Source organism: Lates calcarifer, linkage group LG16_LG22 (assembly GCF_001640805.2).
Source record: "Lates calcarifer isolate ASB-BC8 linkage group LG16_LG22, TLL_Latcal_v3, whole genome shotgun sequence".
In the NCBI taxonomy this organism is placed as follows: domain Eukaryota; kingdom Metazoa; phylum Chordata; class Actinopteri; family Centropomidae; genus Lates; species Lates calcarifer.
In genome coordinates this window covers 21,778,211-21,794,757 of record NC_066848.1, presented here as the reverse complement: position 1 = coordinate 21,794,757, position 16,547 = coordinate 21,778,211, and the positions used below count along the sequence as shown (strand labels likewise).

At 40.8% G+C, this 16,547-nt stretch overlaps 2 protein-coding genes across 2 annotated transcripts; both read left to right on the top strand.

Moving 5' to 3' along the window:
- Nucleotides 1-452: 452 nt before the first annotated feature.
- On the top strand, nucleotides 453-6,933 carry LOC108895342 (steroid 17-alpha-hydroxylase/17,20 lyase). The gene is given in 9 exon segments (XM_018694090.2): nucleotides 453-1,102; nucleotides 1,104-1,187; nucleotides 1,281-1,419; nucleotides 2,063-2,298; nucleotides 2,830-2,916; nucleotides 3,689-3,907; nucleotides 4,531-4,700; nucleotides 4,941-5,044; nucleotides 5,892-6,933. Coding segments are annotated over 9 exon segments (1,551 nt in total). The 5' UTR covers nucleotides 453-871; the 3' UTR covers nucleotides 6,173-6,933.
- Nucleotides 6,934-9,713: 2,780 nt separating this feature from the next.
- On the top strand, nucleotides 9,714-16,547 carry LOC108895343 (protein snail homolog Sna-like). The gene is made up of 3 exons (XM_018694091.2): nucleotides 9,714-9,971; nucleotides 13,787-14,413; nucleotides 15,786-16,547. The coding sequence occupies exons 1-3, from the start codon at nucleotides 9,893-9,895 to the stop codon at nucleotides 15,962-15,964; spliced, it is 885 nt and encodes a 294-aa protein (XP_018549607.1). The 5' UTR covers nucleotides 9,714-9,892; the 3' UTR covers nucleotides 15,965-16,547.

Genomic DNA, 16,547 nt, shown 5'->3' with positions numbered 1-16,547 from the left:
CTGTATGTAAACTTATCTTGTGCACACAAATGAATCAAAATGTAGGAATGTAGTAAAGTGTGCCCTCACTATATAGCTGTATGCACATCTTTTCTCTCCATGATCATTCCGCAGAACCTTATTCTATCACCCACCGACTGTGAACACATCACTGGATAAACTCTGAATTGACAGGGGTTTTGTCCAATCACAAAGAAGAGCTGCTGTCCTTCCCTTTCCATTTTGTGAAATGTTTTAGTGTTTTGAAAGACGATTATAAGAATAATAGTAGTAGTAAAGACATAAGCCCTTCAGTTTGAAAAAAAAAAAAAACAATTTAACAAACCCCACTAAATTTGACATTTTACATGACAAGTATAGAAGTATTATCAGTGATACTGTAAAGTACTGAAAAAGTCTCATTTCATTTCATTTTTTAAAAGTTGGGTAGCTGATTTTATAACAGTGGATCATATTTTCTGTGTTTCATGTGCAATATGATCATTTTCAAAGTCAGCACTTACTACACCTGCAGTTAAATGCAGCAAGAGTGGAAATGTTAAGTCACAAACAACTGAATACCCCTATGAAGTACAAGTACTTGAAAGTTGTACTCCAGTCCAGCAATGTTTAGTTACTATTAGTTACTTTTCATCACTGCCAGACTGCACTTTGACAGTGTTATGTGGTTTTCTGCAAGAATTCAATGAATCAAGCGTCATCTTATCTTGTTTAAATTGGCACAGCCTTTCATATTCAGAGTCAAGGATTTGGCATTGAAGGAGCAGCATAAAAACATGGCCCTGCAGCAGCTCAGGGCCATCCTGCACAGCTCCTCTCTGTGATGCTTGGCCTCTGCTGAACCAGATCCCCTCTGTCAGGGCTCACTGTTATGGATATGGCTTGGTTTCTGTGTCTATGTGCATTTTGGGCTCTGGCTTTGTTAGCAGTGCAGTTAAAGCTCAGAACATCTGTGCAGGCCTCCCAGGACCTCCCCCGCCTCCCAGCACTACCCCTGATCGGCAGTCTCCTGAGTCTATGGAGCCCACACCCTCCTCATGTGCTGTTCAAAGGACTGCAGGGGAAATATGGACATACATACTCTCTGAAGATGGGCTCCCACAGTGATCATCATAGTCAACCAGCACAGACACGCCAAAGAAGTCTTGCTGAAGAAAGGGAAGACATTTGCAGGAAGACCCAGAACTGTGGGTATACCTCGTCTTCAGTGTCTTCTTCTCAGCAGCAGCAGTCATCATTTATGTTTTTTTCTCTTTCCATCCCTGTGCTGTGTGATGAAGGTGACCACAGATGTTCTGACCAGAGATGGGAAAGACATTGCATTTGGAGACTACAGTGCTACCTGGAGGTTCCACCGGAAAATAGTCCATGGAGCTCTGTGCATGTTTGGAGAGGGATCTGCCTCCATAGAGAAGATCAGTGAGTACACTCTACACTCTCCACTCTACACTGGTTACATTACATTTGGGTTACAAACTGCATGTGCTGTTTAGGCTGCAGCCCAGCCATTTCTCACCTTAGACTGCTCTAAATAGACTCATGCATACCACATTTCTGATGAATATTGGAAGTTTGAGCAAATATTGAAATATTGGAAGTAATCAGTCAAAGGGTGACATCTGTCCATGCAGATTGTTGTGGTTTTATTTGTTCAGGTTCTGACATTTCTGTCCTCAAACCAATAGAGTGGAAAGTGTGAAAGTAAGGAAGAATCCATCAGGAAATTGGGCTGTGCAGCAGAAATAGTGAGATTCCTCCACAAAGATCAGATTGAAATGTCTGAATTCAGCATAACTGGAATATCGAATCCCATGATTAAACAAATTAATGCTGCACTTGAAAAGTGATTCTTCAGCAGTTATTGTCACTATTGTCACTGATAATTGGTTTGGTCCATATGTTGTCAGAAAATAGGGAAAATTCCTATCAGAGCCCATAACAAAGCCTAAGCCATGTGTAAACTGCCTCTTTGTCTGAGTAACAATCCTAACTGAAAGGTATTCAGTTTGATATTGTAGAATCTAAGCAAACCAAAAATTCACATCCCTGGTGTTCTGCTCAGTCTGTGCAGAGGCCCAGTCTCTGTGCTCTGTCCTGTCTGAGGCAGCAGCTGCTGGACTTGCCCTGGATCTGTCTCCTGAGCTAACTCGAGCTGTAACCAACGTCATATGTTCACTCTGCTTCAACTCCTCCTACCGTCGAGGAGACCCAGAGTTTGAGGCCATGCTGGAATATAGCCAGGGCATCGTGGACACTGTGGCAAAGGACAGCCTCGTCGACATCTTCCCCTGGTTACAGGTACACAACATGAATACTCTGAAGAAAAAATCCAAAGTGGGAAAAGAGGCAATAAACTAGAAGGCACAGGAACATATAGGGGATATACAGGGACATAATTAAAGGTGCATTATGAGCATTGTAAACATCATTCTCTTTTATCAGTATAATTAAGACCTAATTTGCTGTGTGGTAGTAAAAACTAGCCTCTGTCTTAATGTGGACTGGTGGGATTAGTGTCTTGATTCTTTACATCAGTTATACTGATTCAGAAGTTACTCTTGTTGTTATTTGTTCATGTTGAAAAAATGTTCCAAACACTTTCAATGCTGAGGAAAATAGAAGATATTTAAACCTAATAGGGCCATTCAACCCAATGCTATATTCAAATAGGAAGGATAGAAGAATACATACTGTTTCTAGAGATTGTAGTCATATTTATATTTCATATTTAAATTGTGTACAGACAATGCATATATACTAATAATATTCTGTACTTCACGAATGAAATGAAGACACCAGAGTCTAATCAGTGTCTTCTTTCTCTGTCAGATTTTTCCCAATGCAGACCTGTGTCTTCTAAAGCAGTGTGTTTCAATCAGAGACGAACTTCTACAGAAGAAATATGATGAACACAAGGTATAGTTTTCCTATTCTTAATAATACTGTGTAATCCTATGCTGTCAATAATGACATAGAAATGATTAAGATTTAAGTGCTGATATACCAAACCTGGCAAAAGGCCATGAGAGCCTACACTATGTAACTAGAAATGACAGCTGGTATGTACTTTGCCAGTGACTACGAGGAACCTGGAGACAGTGTTCAGTTAATTCAAATGAATCGGTCATACAGGCTTGTTTTACCTAAGCGAAACTGACATTTTAGGCAAGTATTAGTAAATGACAGGCCAGCATACTACAAGTCAGCAATATTTACTTGGATTTAAATGGTTCCCTGCAGTTTGTGATTTTAAGGTTTTAGAAGTTTTTTTCAAGGACGTTTCTATCAAAATCATCATAATATCCTGTATCACTGCCTGGCTGCTCTCTTAAACACCCAAATAAATGAGTGAATAATGTATCAGAATATACTTCTCTTTATAGTTAGTATCAAATTACACTGCTGTTTTCCAGGAAACTCTCTGAGTTTTAAGACCTATCCATCAGTTTTAGGCAGAAAGACAGAAAAATGTGTGATATTTAATACAAGGACAATACTGGCCATCATAGTTAGTAACACAGTCAAGCAATCTGTTGTGTTTGCCCCAAACAATTATTATTGTGATATACATATACTGACATACTTCAGAATAACAGTCATTCTAGATATATGTTAAATATGTGAAATACAATAAGTAGTATAAAATGAGTGTGTGCATACTCTACATTGACACGGTGCCCCCACCCAGGCAGACTACAGTGACCATGTGCAGAGGGACCTGCTGGATGCTCTGCTGAGAGCCAAACGCAGTGCTGAGAATAACAACACAGCAGAGGTCAGTGCAGAATCTGTGGGCCTTAGTGAAGACCACCTCCTCATGACTGTGGGAGACATCTTTGGAGCTGGTGTGGAAACCACCACCACTGTGCTCAAATGGGCAGTCATCTACCTCATCCACCACCCACAGGTACCACTGGAACAGCAGCAAGATGCATGAGAGATGTGGGTTCTGCTTTGGGTGTAGAGGATTTTTATTCAATCAAATAAACATCTGCGACAGACTTGTGCTGTATTCCTCTGTCCAGTCACCCACAAGCTTGACACTGTCTGAATTCAGACAGTTTGCCTTTGTGTTAAAGCTGAGGTTTAAGTTTTAAATAGTATTTTTAGACTATTGTATGCTGCAATTGGACAGGTCCATCTGTAGTGCTTAAATTGCAGTTTCTCTGGAGTCCACTAGATGCTACTCTGACTCTACTGAAATTAAAGTCATTTTACATTCCTAACATGAACCTTTGCTACAACTCACACCCTCTCTGTCCTCATAAATAAGATTTTCATCAAAATCATATAAATCCAAGGATTGAGAAAATTCAATGAATCGTGACTTTAACCATTTCAAAGTGCTGACAAATAAGACAAAAACACATTCCTTAAAGTAAAGTGTGTTTTTGGTGCAGAATAAATTTCTCTTGTAGCTAACAGTGGCACATTTACAGAAATGTTGATTAATGTGTGTTGTCCCTCTAAATAAATAAATAAATGAAATGAAATATTGATCTTTCTGATGGTGTTTGTGTGGGTGTTCAGGTGCAGAGGTGTATCCAGGAGGAGCTCGACAGTAAAGTGGGATGGGGTCGGTCCCCTCAGCTCAGTGACAGAGGCAGTCTGCCTTACCTGGAGGCCACCATCAGGGAGGTGTTACGGATCCGTCCTGTGGCCCCTCTGCTCATCCCTCATGTGGCCCTCAGTGATACCAGGTACACTCTACTCCCAGGGGCATTTACTGTCATCCACCACTGACAGGATAACAGTACAACTGATCACTACAGCAACAATTATATTGTACTGACAAATGGGGCTGATTCTGGAAGATTTCGCTCATGATTAATCTCTGCAAAGATATTTGTTTCATGCACAGAGGAATTTCAACCTGCAGACATTCAGTCTGAGAACTCTGTTCCTATAAGCTCCTCCTTTGTCTTTGTGTTGCTCTGTAGCATCGGGGACTTCACTGTGAGGAAAGGCACTCGAGTCATCATCAACCTGTGGTCTCTGCACCATGACGAGAAGGAATGGAAAAATCCTGAGCTCTTTGACCCTGGTGAGAGGAAACGTCTGTGCACTGTGTCATATTTGATCCTGGAAAATAAATGTGTCATCCATGGAAGCTATAGGCCTATAGAGCCAATGTCTGTTCTAGCCCTTTACAGATAATTGAAATCTCCATGTTTTCATTGTTGTTTTTGCTGAAATTAAAGAACCTGATTAATGATGATACAAACAGAAAAGCCATCTCTGGCCACTGTTGATTGTTGTTTAGGATGTTGCTTCAGCCTCATCACCCTCCTGGCCTGCTTTTATTATACTGGGATTAATGGTCCAAACGCAGTAAAGCATATTTCAATGCTGAGGAGATTTAAACTCCAACTCTCACAACATTATGAAACAGTCACCTTTCATTAAGTTTCATAATGTTGAGGAATTATGAAACTTAATAAGGACAGAATGAAATTTCATTAGTGCTGCTCACAACACTGACAAATAATAGCAACATCATGTGTTTTTCCAGAATAACACTAACTGCTCAAAGTAATCCAGACCTCAGCTGACATGGTTTCTGAAAATACAGACTGATTGTTCCAGATATCTCAAACCATAGACAAATAAAACCAAAACTCTACAGATAACTAGATGCCACATTTGAAAATGAATTGTCCCTTTAAGCTAGTACTGTTGTTTTGATTCTTACACAATGAACTGAGTCTTTATAGTTTTTGTTTCATAAAAAATGTCACATCGAACCATTTCTCAGACTTGGATCAGATATGAGCAGCTCAGCTCTAACAACAGCAGCACTGCTGTTTGTGTCATCAGTTGAATCCCTGCTTGTGAGCTTTGTTCTTTAGCTTGTGTGTGTTGATTCTGATCCCTGTCTTCTTCCTCTGCAGGTCGGTTCTTGAACAGTGATGGCACAGGTCTGATCATCCCATCTCCCAGCTACCTGCCATTTGGTGCAGGTGTCAGGGTGTGTCTGGGCGAGGCCTTGGCCAAGATGGAGCTCTTCCTCTTCCTGTCCCAGATCCTGCAGCACTTCACCCTCTCTGTCCCACCAGGCCACTCTCTGCCCAGTCTGGAGGGCAAATTTGGTGTGGTCCTCCAGCCAGCTAAGTACAAGGTGACCGCTACACCCAGACCAGGCTGGGAGAGAAACAAGTGGCAGGCACATTGAGATTGGCCCCATGTTCTCGACAGCAGTGACCTGAGAGTCTGCTGGGCTGACAGAAGGCAGCAGATCAAGCATGTAGCAGTGAACTGGACATATCATAACATCTGTTTATGCATGACATTCTCATTATTTCTTAACAATGTAACTGTCAACCAACAGTTCCCAGCATTATTTATGAATATAGTTTGGGGTCTGATATGCAATAAGTTCTCTCTGCAGCCAAGAATCTCAGGTTAGAGCCTACATAACATTAGTTTGTATTTAATAGGAGCCATTTAAGAGGTGTCATTGAGCAGCAGTTTCTCAGTAGTGAATATAATATAATGACATTAGTAACTCCACTTTCCACAACAGCGAGGCAAGTTATCTCTGCTTATTTTAAAGATATATTTGTTATCTTCAACCTATAATCAGGACATTCTAAGATTAGATAAGAGAACCTGTTGCACCATGACTGCCTTTGGAGGACCATTTTGTTTCACTGCATAAAGATATTCTCAGAGACAAAGCTCATCACCAGAGATTCTCTGTTTCTGTTGCCCTGAACCTTTTCAAGATGTCAACAAACTTTCATTTTGCAAAGTGATTTCCTTTTTATACAGTTTCAGTTCCTGTGATGTCCTTTGGAATCAAATCATATTAGTTTATCTTTTAAGAAATGTAAAAAATTAATAAATTTCAGTTATCACCTGCACTCTGACCAGAACTGTGCATCATTGTACTCAATGTCATTTTAAATACATTATCTCAGGGCTGTTGTTTAGGAATCTACACACCATATGAACAGTGACAAGAAAAAGTATGTGCACCATTTTGAATTACCTGTAATCTAATCTTCACAAATACAAAGAAACATAAAAAGAAACACAATGCTAAGCTAATAACAAACATTTATAATATTTTGTGTCTTATTTGAACACATCCATTAAACATTCCTTCCAGGCCAGAGGCAGCAAAGCCTCCATTTTTTCTCAATTTTTCTACATATTTTTCTATTTCTCTCTCTATACATATATATATATGTGTGTGTGTGTGTGTGTGTGTGTGTGTGTGTGTGTGTGTGTGTAGAGAAACTGTTTCCTCTGTGGTGTCCTGCCATGGATGTTAACCATGCATAATTCATGGAAGCCTTCAGCTGTTACTCTGGGCTTTATTTATTTTACCTCATTGTGCATCTGCATTGTGCCTTTGGAGTCATCTTTAACTGGCTGCCCACATCTACACAGAACTACAGAACTACTATCCACAGAACTAAATTGTCTCCATTTAGACAATTTGACTGTGGACTGCTGAGTAAACTCTTGAGATGACTTTCCCTTCCCAGCTTTATGTAAATCAACAAGTCTTTATTGTAAGTCTTCTGATGCCTCTTGAGTATTTTCTATGAGTTAAAGTAGCTCTAACCCACACCTCCAATCTTGTCTCACTGATTGGACTCCAGTTAGCTTTGAGCTAGAGACTTCATTTAAACTTTAAACAGGTCCCAATAAGTTCAGCTATTAAGATCACATTCAACTTTTTAATATCTTGTCCAGTTTTTGAATTACAGCAGTTTATATTTCATGTTTATAATGGGTGTGTATTGCACTGGCTCTGTGACTGTGTGACATCACTTACTCTTCTCCTGTCCACACCTTTCACTTCTCACACACAATTTATTCCTCAAATTATAGATAATTTTATGCTCTGTCACACAGTGTGACTCCCTAAGCCATAGGATTTACAGTTTTTGAGGTAGCAGCCTCTGATCACCAAGAGGAGCCCTCAACTGCTCCATTCATCTCCATATAGCTCTCTAAAGACATGACCCACACCAAGCCAGTTTTTAAACTGCCATACTGTGGTCATTTTTCACTTTATCTACACAAATAACACATGTCTGTGTTCAGTAAAGTCTCCTGGTGCTGGTAGTCACCAGACTTTATTGATAGGTGATAGGAGTTCAAGAGGTGCACAGAGCAAAATCTGACTCTGTAGAGGCTGAGACCTTGATATTGCTATGGCAACCTGTGAGTGCAGTTGGACACAAACAGGTGACTGTGATCAGCTGATCTCTGATGTCTGTGCTGTTTATCAAACTCTTGACTTACTTTTCTGTCAAAATCCTGCTACAAACTGTCTCCACAGCACATAGAAGATGTGGATTCACACACAGTTCAACAGGTTTCACTTCAAACAGGTTTTAGAGCAGTTTTAATCAGGAGTAACTTGGCAGTTACACTGCGCACACACACACACACACACACACACACACACAGTAAAACCTCCAAGACAGTTGAGTTAAACACAACAGGTGCTGTTTACACACATAGTGTACATAGACAACAAGTTATATCTAAATGATACCTTTCCATTTTTCCTAGGAAGTTTAGGAAGTTAGGAAGTTCAGACATTCTGCAGATAAAGATCATCTGATATTAATACAAAGAATTTCTTCTTCTCTTCTCATTTTATTTCATCTTCCAGCTTTGGCTGTGTGTTATTTGCCTTTAAGCTGATTCCTCAACATGTTTGTGCTCTCTGCTTTTCTATCTAATGCACTTAAGCTTCCATCTCCAGTTTTACATTTTGACTTCCAACTTTTGATTCTGCATTCAGCTGTTTTTCCTTTCTGCTTCCACCCCTGTTTGTGTTGTTGCAGCTACTGGTTTTAAACAGTAATTTCAGCCATCTTTCAGCATTGCTTCAGCGATCCATTCAGCTAATCAGCATTCACACACATTTTCCACAGGAAATGCATTTTCTAGTTCACATACATTTTCTAATCTAAACTGCGAATGTTTGAATGATGCATTCAGTAAGGACAAGAACAAGAACAATACAGTGATGTGTGTGTTATGGGTTAAAACAGATTATATTTGTTGGTGAAATAATTTTTAAGATGAATTTATACATAAATGCAGGTAATGCAGGTAATGCCAAAGGCATTTCTTGCCACTGTATTGCCTACAAGCATATTTGCCTAAATGTCAAATCCGTGTACCATACCACATTCCTGCATTCAAAATTTCACTTAAATTTAAGTACAGCAATGGTCCTGGTCCTTTGTTAAGGATCACAAGCATCATGAACCAGCTCAAATTCAGGACAAAAAGACAGATGGCATGTGTACAGTGAAAATGTTCAAGCAGATCAGAAATCAGGGAGTTCTCTCGTTGACATATGATAATGCACTTATAAAACAAGTGAAATGACAAATAAAGACCTGTTGCCAGTCTGGAAGGGTCTGATCCTGTTGTGTGTCATGTTGAGGACTTTGGGTCTGTGCTGGTCTGTGCAGATTATATTCAAAGTTTTCTGAAAGATTATAAAGACAATGGTTGCCTGTGTGCTGGTCCATTGGGCCAAACTGACAGTGTAGAGGGCTTTGTGTGCCTGAAGCCCTAACTCTAGCAATAGAGCAGTGTGAAGTGTTGCTGTGCCTCTATAGACACAATTCATACACCTGTTTTGTTGGGGTGCGCTGATTGGCACACAGCGCCCGCCCCCTGCACTTGTCCTTTTATTGTAATTGGTTCGACATTGGTGTGTGTGGAAATTCCCCCGCGCGACCCTTGGCTCACACTTGACCGTCTCCAGTCAGTGGAGTGTGCGAGGCCGCAGGAGGACCGATTCACAGCCGCCGCTCGGTCTCTCCCACACCACCGGCGACAGCTGCTTCCGTCAACCGGCGGCCGTAGACCACCATCACCCCTCACCGACTCCAGTGAGGAGAGCGACAACATGCCGCGGTCTTTCTTGGTAAAGACGCACCAGAGCAGTAAGAAACCAAACTGTGGAGGACTGAGGACACAGACTGAGGGTAAGAGTCTGTACTGGCCACAGCACCGGGTACTCCACTGAAAGTCTGAGGCGTACACGCTGGAGCAGGATATTTCTTTGTTGACTGTTATTAGAAAATGGAAATACCCCAAAAGCCTAAAGTAGGCTACTTGTTCGGCTGCTGCTAAGAGTTACATAAGCTAACAGAAACTGATACATTCCTGTTGTATATTTAATACACAACAATACGTTACCTTTGTTAGATAAAAATACTTTTTACTAAAAACTGAAGCCTCAGAATGATTCATTTACTTTGATATTGAAGCCCATCCTACTGCCTTTACTGCTTGTTCAAAGCATTTCATTTGTAATATCTTAATGATGATAATATAATACCAATAACAATGTTTTATTCTAATATATATCTCATGTCGGGACTTAGAAGACATATAGTCCTTCTTGTTGTGCTATATGTTCTATTTCTCAGTGTCATTACAGATGATTGTTTCATAGAGATTAAAAATATGCACTAGCACACTTATATTGCCAATCTTCCCAGGACACACACACACACACACACACACACACACACACACACATATGTCTTCTGTTGTATGTCACAAGCTTTCATTTAATATGTTGTCTATTTTTGTCTTTAGTCTGAAGTAATGCTCTATAAATGGTGATAGATTTGTCTGGCCCCAAACAAAAATGTAGTTTTGTGTTAAGCAGGTGCAAAATCCATCCCAAAAGAGTTATAGCATTGTCCCCAGGTCCTCAAGACCAGAAGGGGCCCATTAAGCAGCCTCAAGAGGCTATGTAACAGCCTTCCAGGCTCCTACCAACAAATCCCTCCTTCAACCTTTGTATTTATTCCAATACAACCTTCAAAGCAAGCTTGAACCACCCCTCTCCCCATCCCTCTGTGCTGATGATGCTGTTACTATCAGAGTAGGACCACGAAAGAAGAGCTAGTAATAAGAAGGAAACTATACAATGATGTAAGCTGTTCAGACTTCAACTGTTCAAACATGCACACACGCATGTGTGTGTGCACGCGCGTGTGTGTGTGGTCTAGGTGTTCCTCATGTTGTGGGAACCTAAATCTGTTTACACTGTCACATGGGGACTTGTCTTCCCTATGGGGACAAAAAGCAAGTTAACATAAATTTAAAAAATAGATAGACAAATAAATAAATAAGAAAAAAATCATTTAAAAAGTGAATGTGTGTTTCAGGTTAGGTTAAGGTTAGGTTAGGTTTCCAGGAAATGAATGTAAGTCAATGTAATGTCCCCTGAAGTTGTGGAGACCAGGTTTGTGTGTGTGTGTGGGCCAGGACCAGAGTCTGGATGCTAACATCAACAGGACTCAGATTAGATTATGTTCCGGCACCTGTACACTTCTCTTAGTGCTGCACCCTTTGGTTCTGTGCTGCTGTTTTTTGTATGCACATTTGGTTGCTAACATGAATGTGAATTAACAGAAAGCAGTTTTTTTAATCCCTATTGTTTGGCAAATGATTTAGTAGTAATGAAACTGTATTTAGAAGGAGTTTATTAGTGATGCATTCACTTTATAAATGACAATTAGTAGTAGTCTCAATATTGGTGTTTCTGGTCCTGAAATTACTTGGTAGTGAAATTCCTTAGTTAATTTAATAATTTAAGTTTGACAGTCAGACTGATCTGCTTCATCAGGACTGTGATCCCATATGACCCTGGCATCAGTGATGAAAGAGAGCAGCAGTGAGTATCAGGTTTGTTTTTTACATTAGAGTCATATGATCAAAACAGTGTAGCAGAAGCAAAAAGGCCTGTATATATGTAATCCGTATTAATATATACATATACATATATTCCAATCATTAATGAAAACAGTGAGATGTATTTGAAAGCGTCAAGATATATAGATAAATAGATATATAGATCCTTAAAAAGTAAGTTCAGATTTTTTAAAGTCCAACTTGCTCACAAGTTAAAAGAGTTACTAGTGGCTGTAATCATTATCATGTTGATATTGGTTGTAAAGAGATCCCTTCACAGAGTGACAAAACATCTGTTACTGCAGGTTTAAGGGGAATTGCTGTTCTCCTCAGGGCCAGTATAGTGTTCCTGAGCTTGAGAAAGGAGTGGTGGAATGACACAGAGAGAGGATGGCTACAACACAGGTTTACTAGTCTACTCGCAGTTACTGCCGTTTCATTTTCTCATGTGGGACTGGTGGTAGACTGGACACTACAGTAATTTATTATCACCTCCTGAGGTACAGTCATGTGAAAATAGAAGTACACCCTGTTTGAATTCAGTGGTTTTATGTATCAGGACATAATAATACCAGGTTCTATGCCAAAATAGAAGCCATTTGTGAAAAACTAAGTACACCCCATGATTCAGTAGCTTGTAGAACCACCTTTAGCAGCAATATCTTGAAGTTTTCTGTATGACTCATCAGTCTCTCTTCTTGTCCCACTGCTCCTTACAACATTACTTCAGTTCATTGAGGTTTGAAGGCATTAGTTTATGCACAGCTCTCTGAAGGTCTCACAACAGCATTCCCTTCCAAAACAAGCCATATTTGTTCAATTAGTTTTTCTAATTGTACTGTCATGAACTTTAACATTTAACATGCTGATTGAGGCATGTAGAGTCTGAAATGTAGCTCCTGGAATTTTTGTAATTTCTCTGAGCATCGCATGGTTTGACCTTGGGGTGAATTTGATGGGACGTCCAACTTCTGGGAAGATCGGCAACTGTCCTGAATGTTTCCCACTTGTGAATAATCTTTCTCACTGTAGAATGACGGACTTCAAATCATTTGGAAATGGCTTACCCAGATTGATGGGCAACCACAATTGCTTCTCTAAGATCATTACGGCTGGGCGGCTGTGGCTTAGGAGGTAGAGCAGTCGTCCACCAATCAGAAGGTCGGTGGTTCGATTCCCAGCTCCTCCAGTCTGCATGCCGAAGTATCCTTGGGCAAGATACTGAACCAAATTGCCTCCGATGTGTGTGTTTCACATCGGTGTGTGAATGTGTGTGAATGTGTTTAGAAAAAGCACATTAATAAGCACATTAATATATAGAATATGTGCTGTGTGAATGTGTGTGAATGGGTGAATGTGATCTGTAGTGTAAAGCGCTTTGAGTGGTCGAAAAGACTAGAAAAGCGCTATATAAGTACAGTCCATTTACCATTACTGATGTCTTTCCTCCTTGGCATTGTGGTAACACACAATAGAATGCTCCAGACTGGGAAACTACCAAGACTTCTGCTTTTATAGAGGTGATCACACTGATGATGAGTTAATCAAGGGCATTTGATCAGCAGCACCTGGCTGCTGTTTACCCTCTTAATTCCTGTGGAGGCAGCAAGGGTGTGCTTAATTTTTCACACACTGCTCCTGCATTTTGGGCTAGTTTTTGTTAAATAAATAATGACTCAACGTAATATGTGTCATGACATGACATATACATGTAATATCTCATGTGTTGTTGTTCACCTGAGGATTATTTACCTAATTATTTACCTAATTACCTGCTAAGGACCAGATGGTTTTTATTATGTCCTGATATGTAAAACCACAGAATTCAAAGAGGGTGTACTAAAGCAGTATTACAAGTCATGTTGGGGCTAGCTGCTTGTCATATGAACTTCTGTGCAACACAACACATAGATTTCTTTGACATAATGTCAAAATTGTTATTAATATGGCCTATTTAAGGTTTGAATGAGGTTTAGGTTCGGGTAAGGGTTAGGATTAGGCCTAAGGTTAGGGTAAGGGGCAATGCATGTCAGTAGGAGTCATCACAAAGATAGTACTAACAAATGTGTGTGTGTGTGTGCATATTCCACAGAGGCCCACTGCAGCACCCATGAAGACACTCTGCTGCACAGTGACATCCCCCCTCATCATCATCGTCCAGCCCAGAGCCCGCGGCTGCAGCAGAGAGCCCAGCCTCTCTCTTCTTCTTTCTGTGCTCTCTCTCTCAGAGCAGCCAGATTGCGCCTTCCATCCCTTCCAAATGCCTCCCCACTCTCCATTTTAGGCCCCTCTTCAGAGGCTTACAGTAGAAGCCCTGCAGTGGCCTATAAACCAGCAGAATCCTGTACCAAAGTAGATTTGGAAATCCAGTGTGTTACGGGAGACCACAGGATTAGAGAGAGCCTCCTCCCTCCGTCCCTCCCTCTCCTGGCCCTCTTTCCCTCTGTCCCTCCAGGCAGCAGCAGCCAGGAGAGCTTTGAGTGTTTGGATTGTCATAAAGAGTACTTGAGCTTCTCAGGCCTTGCCAAACATAAGCAGCTCCAGTGTGAGTGGAGCAGTAAGAAGTACTTTAGCTGTAAGTACTGTGAGAAGGAGTATGTCAGCTTGGGAGCACTCAAGATGCACATCAGGACACACACACTGCCCTGTGTGTGTAAAATCTGTGGCAAGGCCTTCTCCAGACCCTGGCTGCTTCAAGGACATATTCGCACACACACAGGTCAGTGACACACACAGACACACTGACACATTTAATGATGTCTGCAGCTCATTAGGAAGGAGCACTCCACAAATTGTACACATCAAGGTCAGCTTACTAGTTGTGGTAAATGCTGCTCAGTCTGTGAAAACAGCTGTATAATGTCCTCTGTGTTTCTGGAGGAGCTTTGTCAAGCTTTGTCAAGTCTGATGACAGCATGGTGATGTCATCAGGCTTATGTCAGTGTGGGCATAGAGACTTCAAATGTATAACATAAAGCTGTATTACCAACTGGAGGCATGGGTGAACATTTAAGAAGAAGGGAGTATCTAAGGCAAAAATACCATTGGTGTATGTAGGATCTAGTGTTTTTGATCTTGAGTCATGCCAGGGATTAAAAGTCAAGACAACAAAATCTCCCTTTCATGAGTCATCTAAATGTGGAAGTGCAATTCTACATTATTTTAAGACTGGAAGGTTTGCGTGGGAAGTTTTAACCCTACCTACTACCTCCACACATCTGGCCAGTCACTGTGTAAAGAGGGAGAGTTACAGAAATGTCAGATGCAGCCATAATTAAAGATACTGTGTGTTCATTAACATTGCTGGATTACTGAACAGGCCCACTGGGCACAGGCCCAGGGGCCCAAGAGATCAGGGAGCCCAGGGTCAGAGCTTCTATATAGAGTGACTCTCAATATGTCTTGATTGAAAGCCACAGGCCTCAATCAAAAGGCACAAAAGGACCACAAAGAGATACAAGACCATAACTGGACACAAAACAACTTGTTATGTGTGGCATAGCGCATGGGTCCCTTTATGTCATGATTTGAACATTTCCAAGGGTCAAGAGTCTCTCCTGACATTTTTTAAACCATAAAATTTCTTCAAATGGTGTAACCAAATGTAAGCCACTCAGGTGTGAGCAAATCTTTAAAAAAACTGCCTTTTTTCTGACTCTCAATATCTGAAGTGTCAGATAACATAAAGAACAAGCTGTCAGGAATACAGAACACTTCCATGAAGCTGATAAATATCTTTACATCAGTTTCATTTTAAACATTTAAGGTCAAAACACATGAAACTTGCTCTGTCTTTCACACAGGATTATTCAGAAAGTATTCTTTTGTGTCACATCTACAGGTACATAACACCAACAGTTGAAGGCAAATCTTATTCAAAAGTGTAATACAATACACCCAGCTGTCTATACGTTATAATCTGTCCATGTTCACTGAGCAGGCCTCAAATCTGACTTCTCTAGTCTTATATCCTGTCACTGTGTTGGTCTGAATGGGGTTGTGATTGTTCAGAGGGTTCATGGATAAAAACAGGAGTATACAACCCCCTGTCATTAACATGTCACTAACATGGGTCTGTGTATCTTCTACAGGAGAGAAACCGTTCTCGTGCCTCCATTGTAGCCGAGCTTTTGCTGACCGATCCAACCTGCGAGCTCATCTCCAAACCCACTCTGAAGTGAAAAAGTACCAGTGTGCAAGCTGTTTCAAGACCTTCTCCAGGATCTCACTGTTAGCCAAGCACCAAGAGGCAGGCTGCCCTGTGTCCTGACAGCCTGTAAACTCTAACCTTCTCCAAAATAAACTTCTGTGAAGTCTTGCTGCTGGCTGAACAACAGTGTCCTTGGGATGGTCTCCAAAGACTCATTTGTATCTTTGCATAACTTGGTGTGTGGATCACAAAACCCTAGGCCTGAGCGGTGGGGAAAAAAGCTGTCATTTGATGACACTTTGACTTGATGACTGCCTTTGGTCCTCATCAAGACTATTATTTTCCAGAACAAGCATGACAAAATTGTGCATTAACATCTGTAATTTCCTGTCAGAAGCCATTTACTTAGTTACCCAAGTGTATGTGTATAAAGTGTTTACAAAATCACACACTGATACAGCTGAGTCAGCATCAATGAAATGGCCAGGAATGTATGTTGATATTACTCCTATGGCCTGGTGCGATGATCTTAGAACTGACTGACTAGCACTAGTAGGTCACAATTTAGCCAAATGCCTGCTATACTGTCTCAGTCATTATGGAGTCTTGTGGCTCCCTTGCTATGATGGGATCTTCATCCCATGCTCCTGACCTCATATGAGACATCCTGGCCATTAAACATGCTTGATGTTTTGAGGTGGAA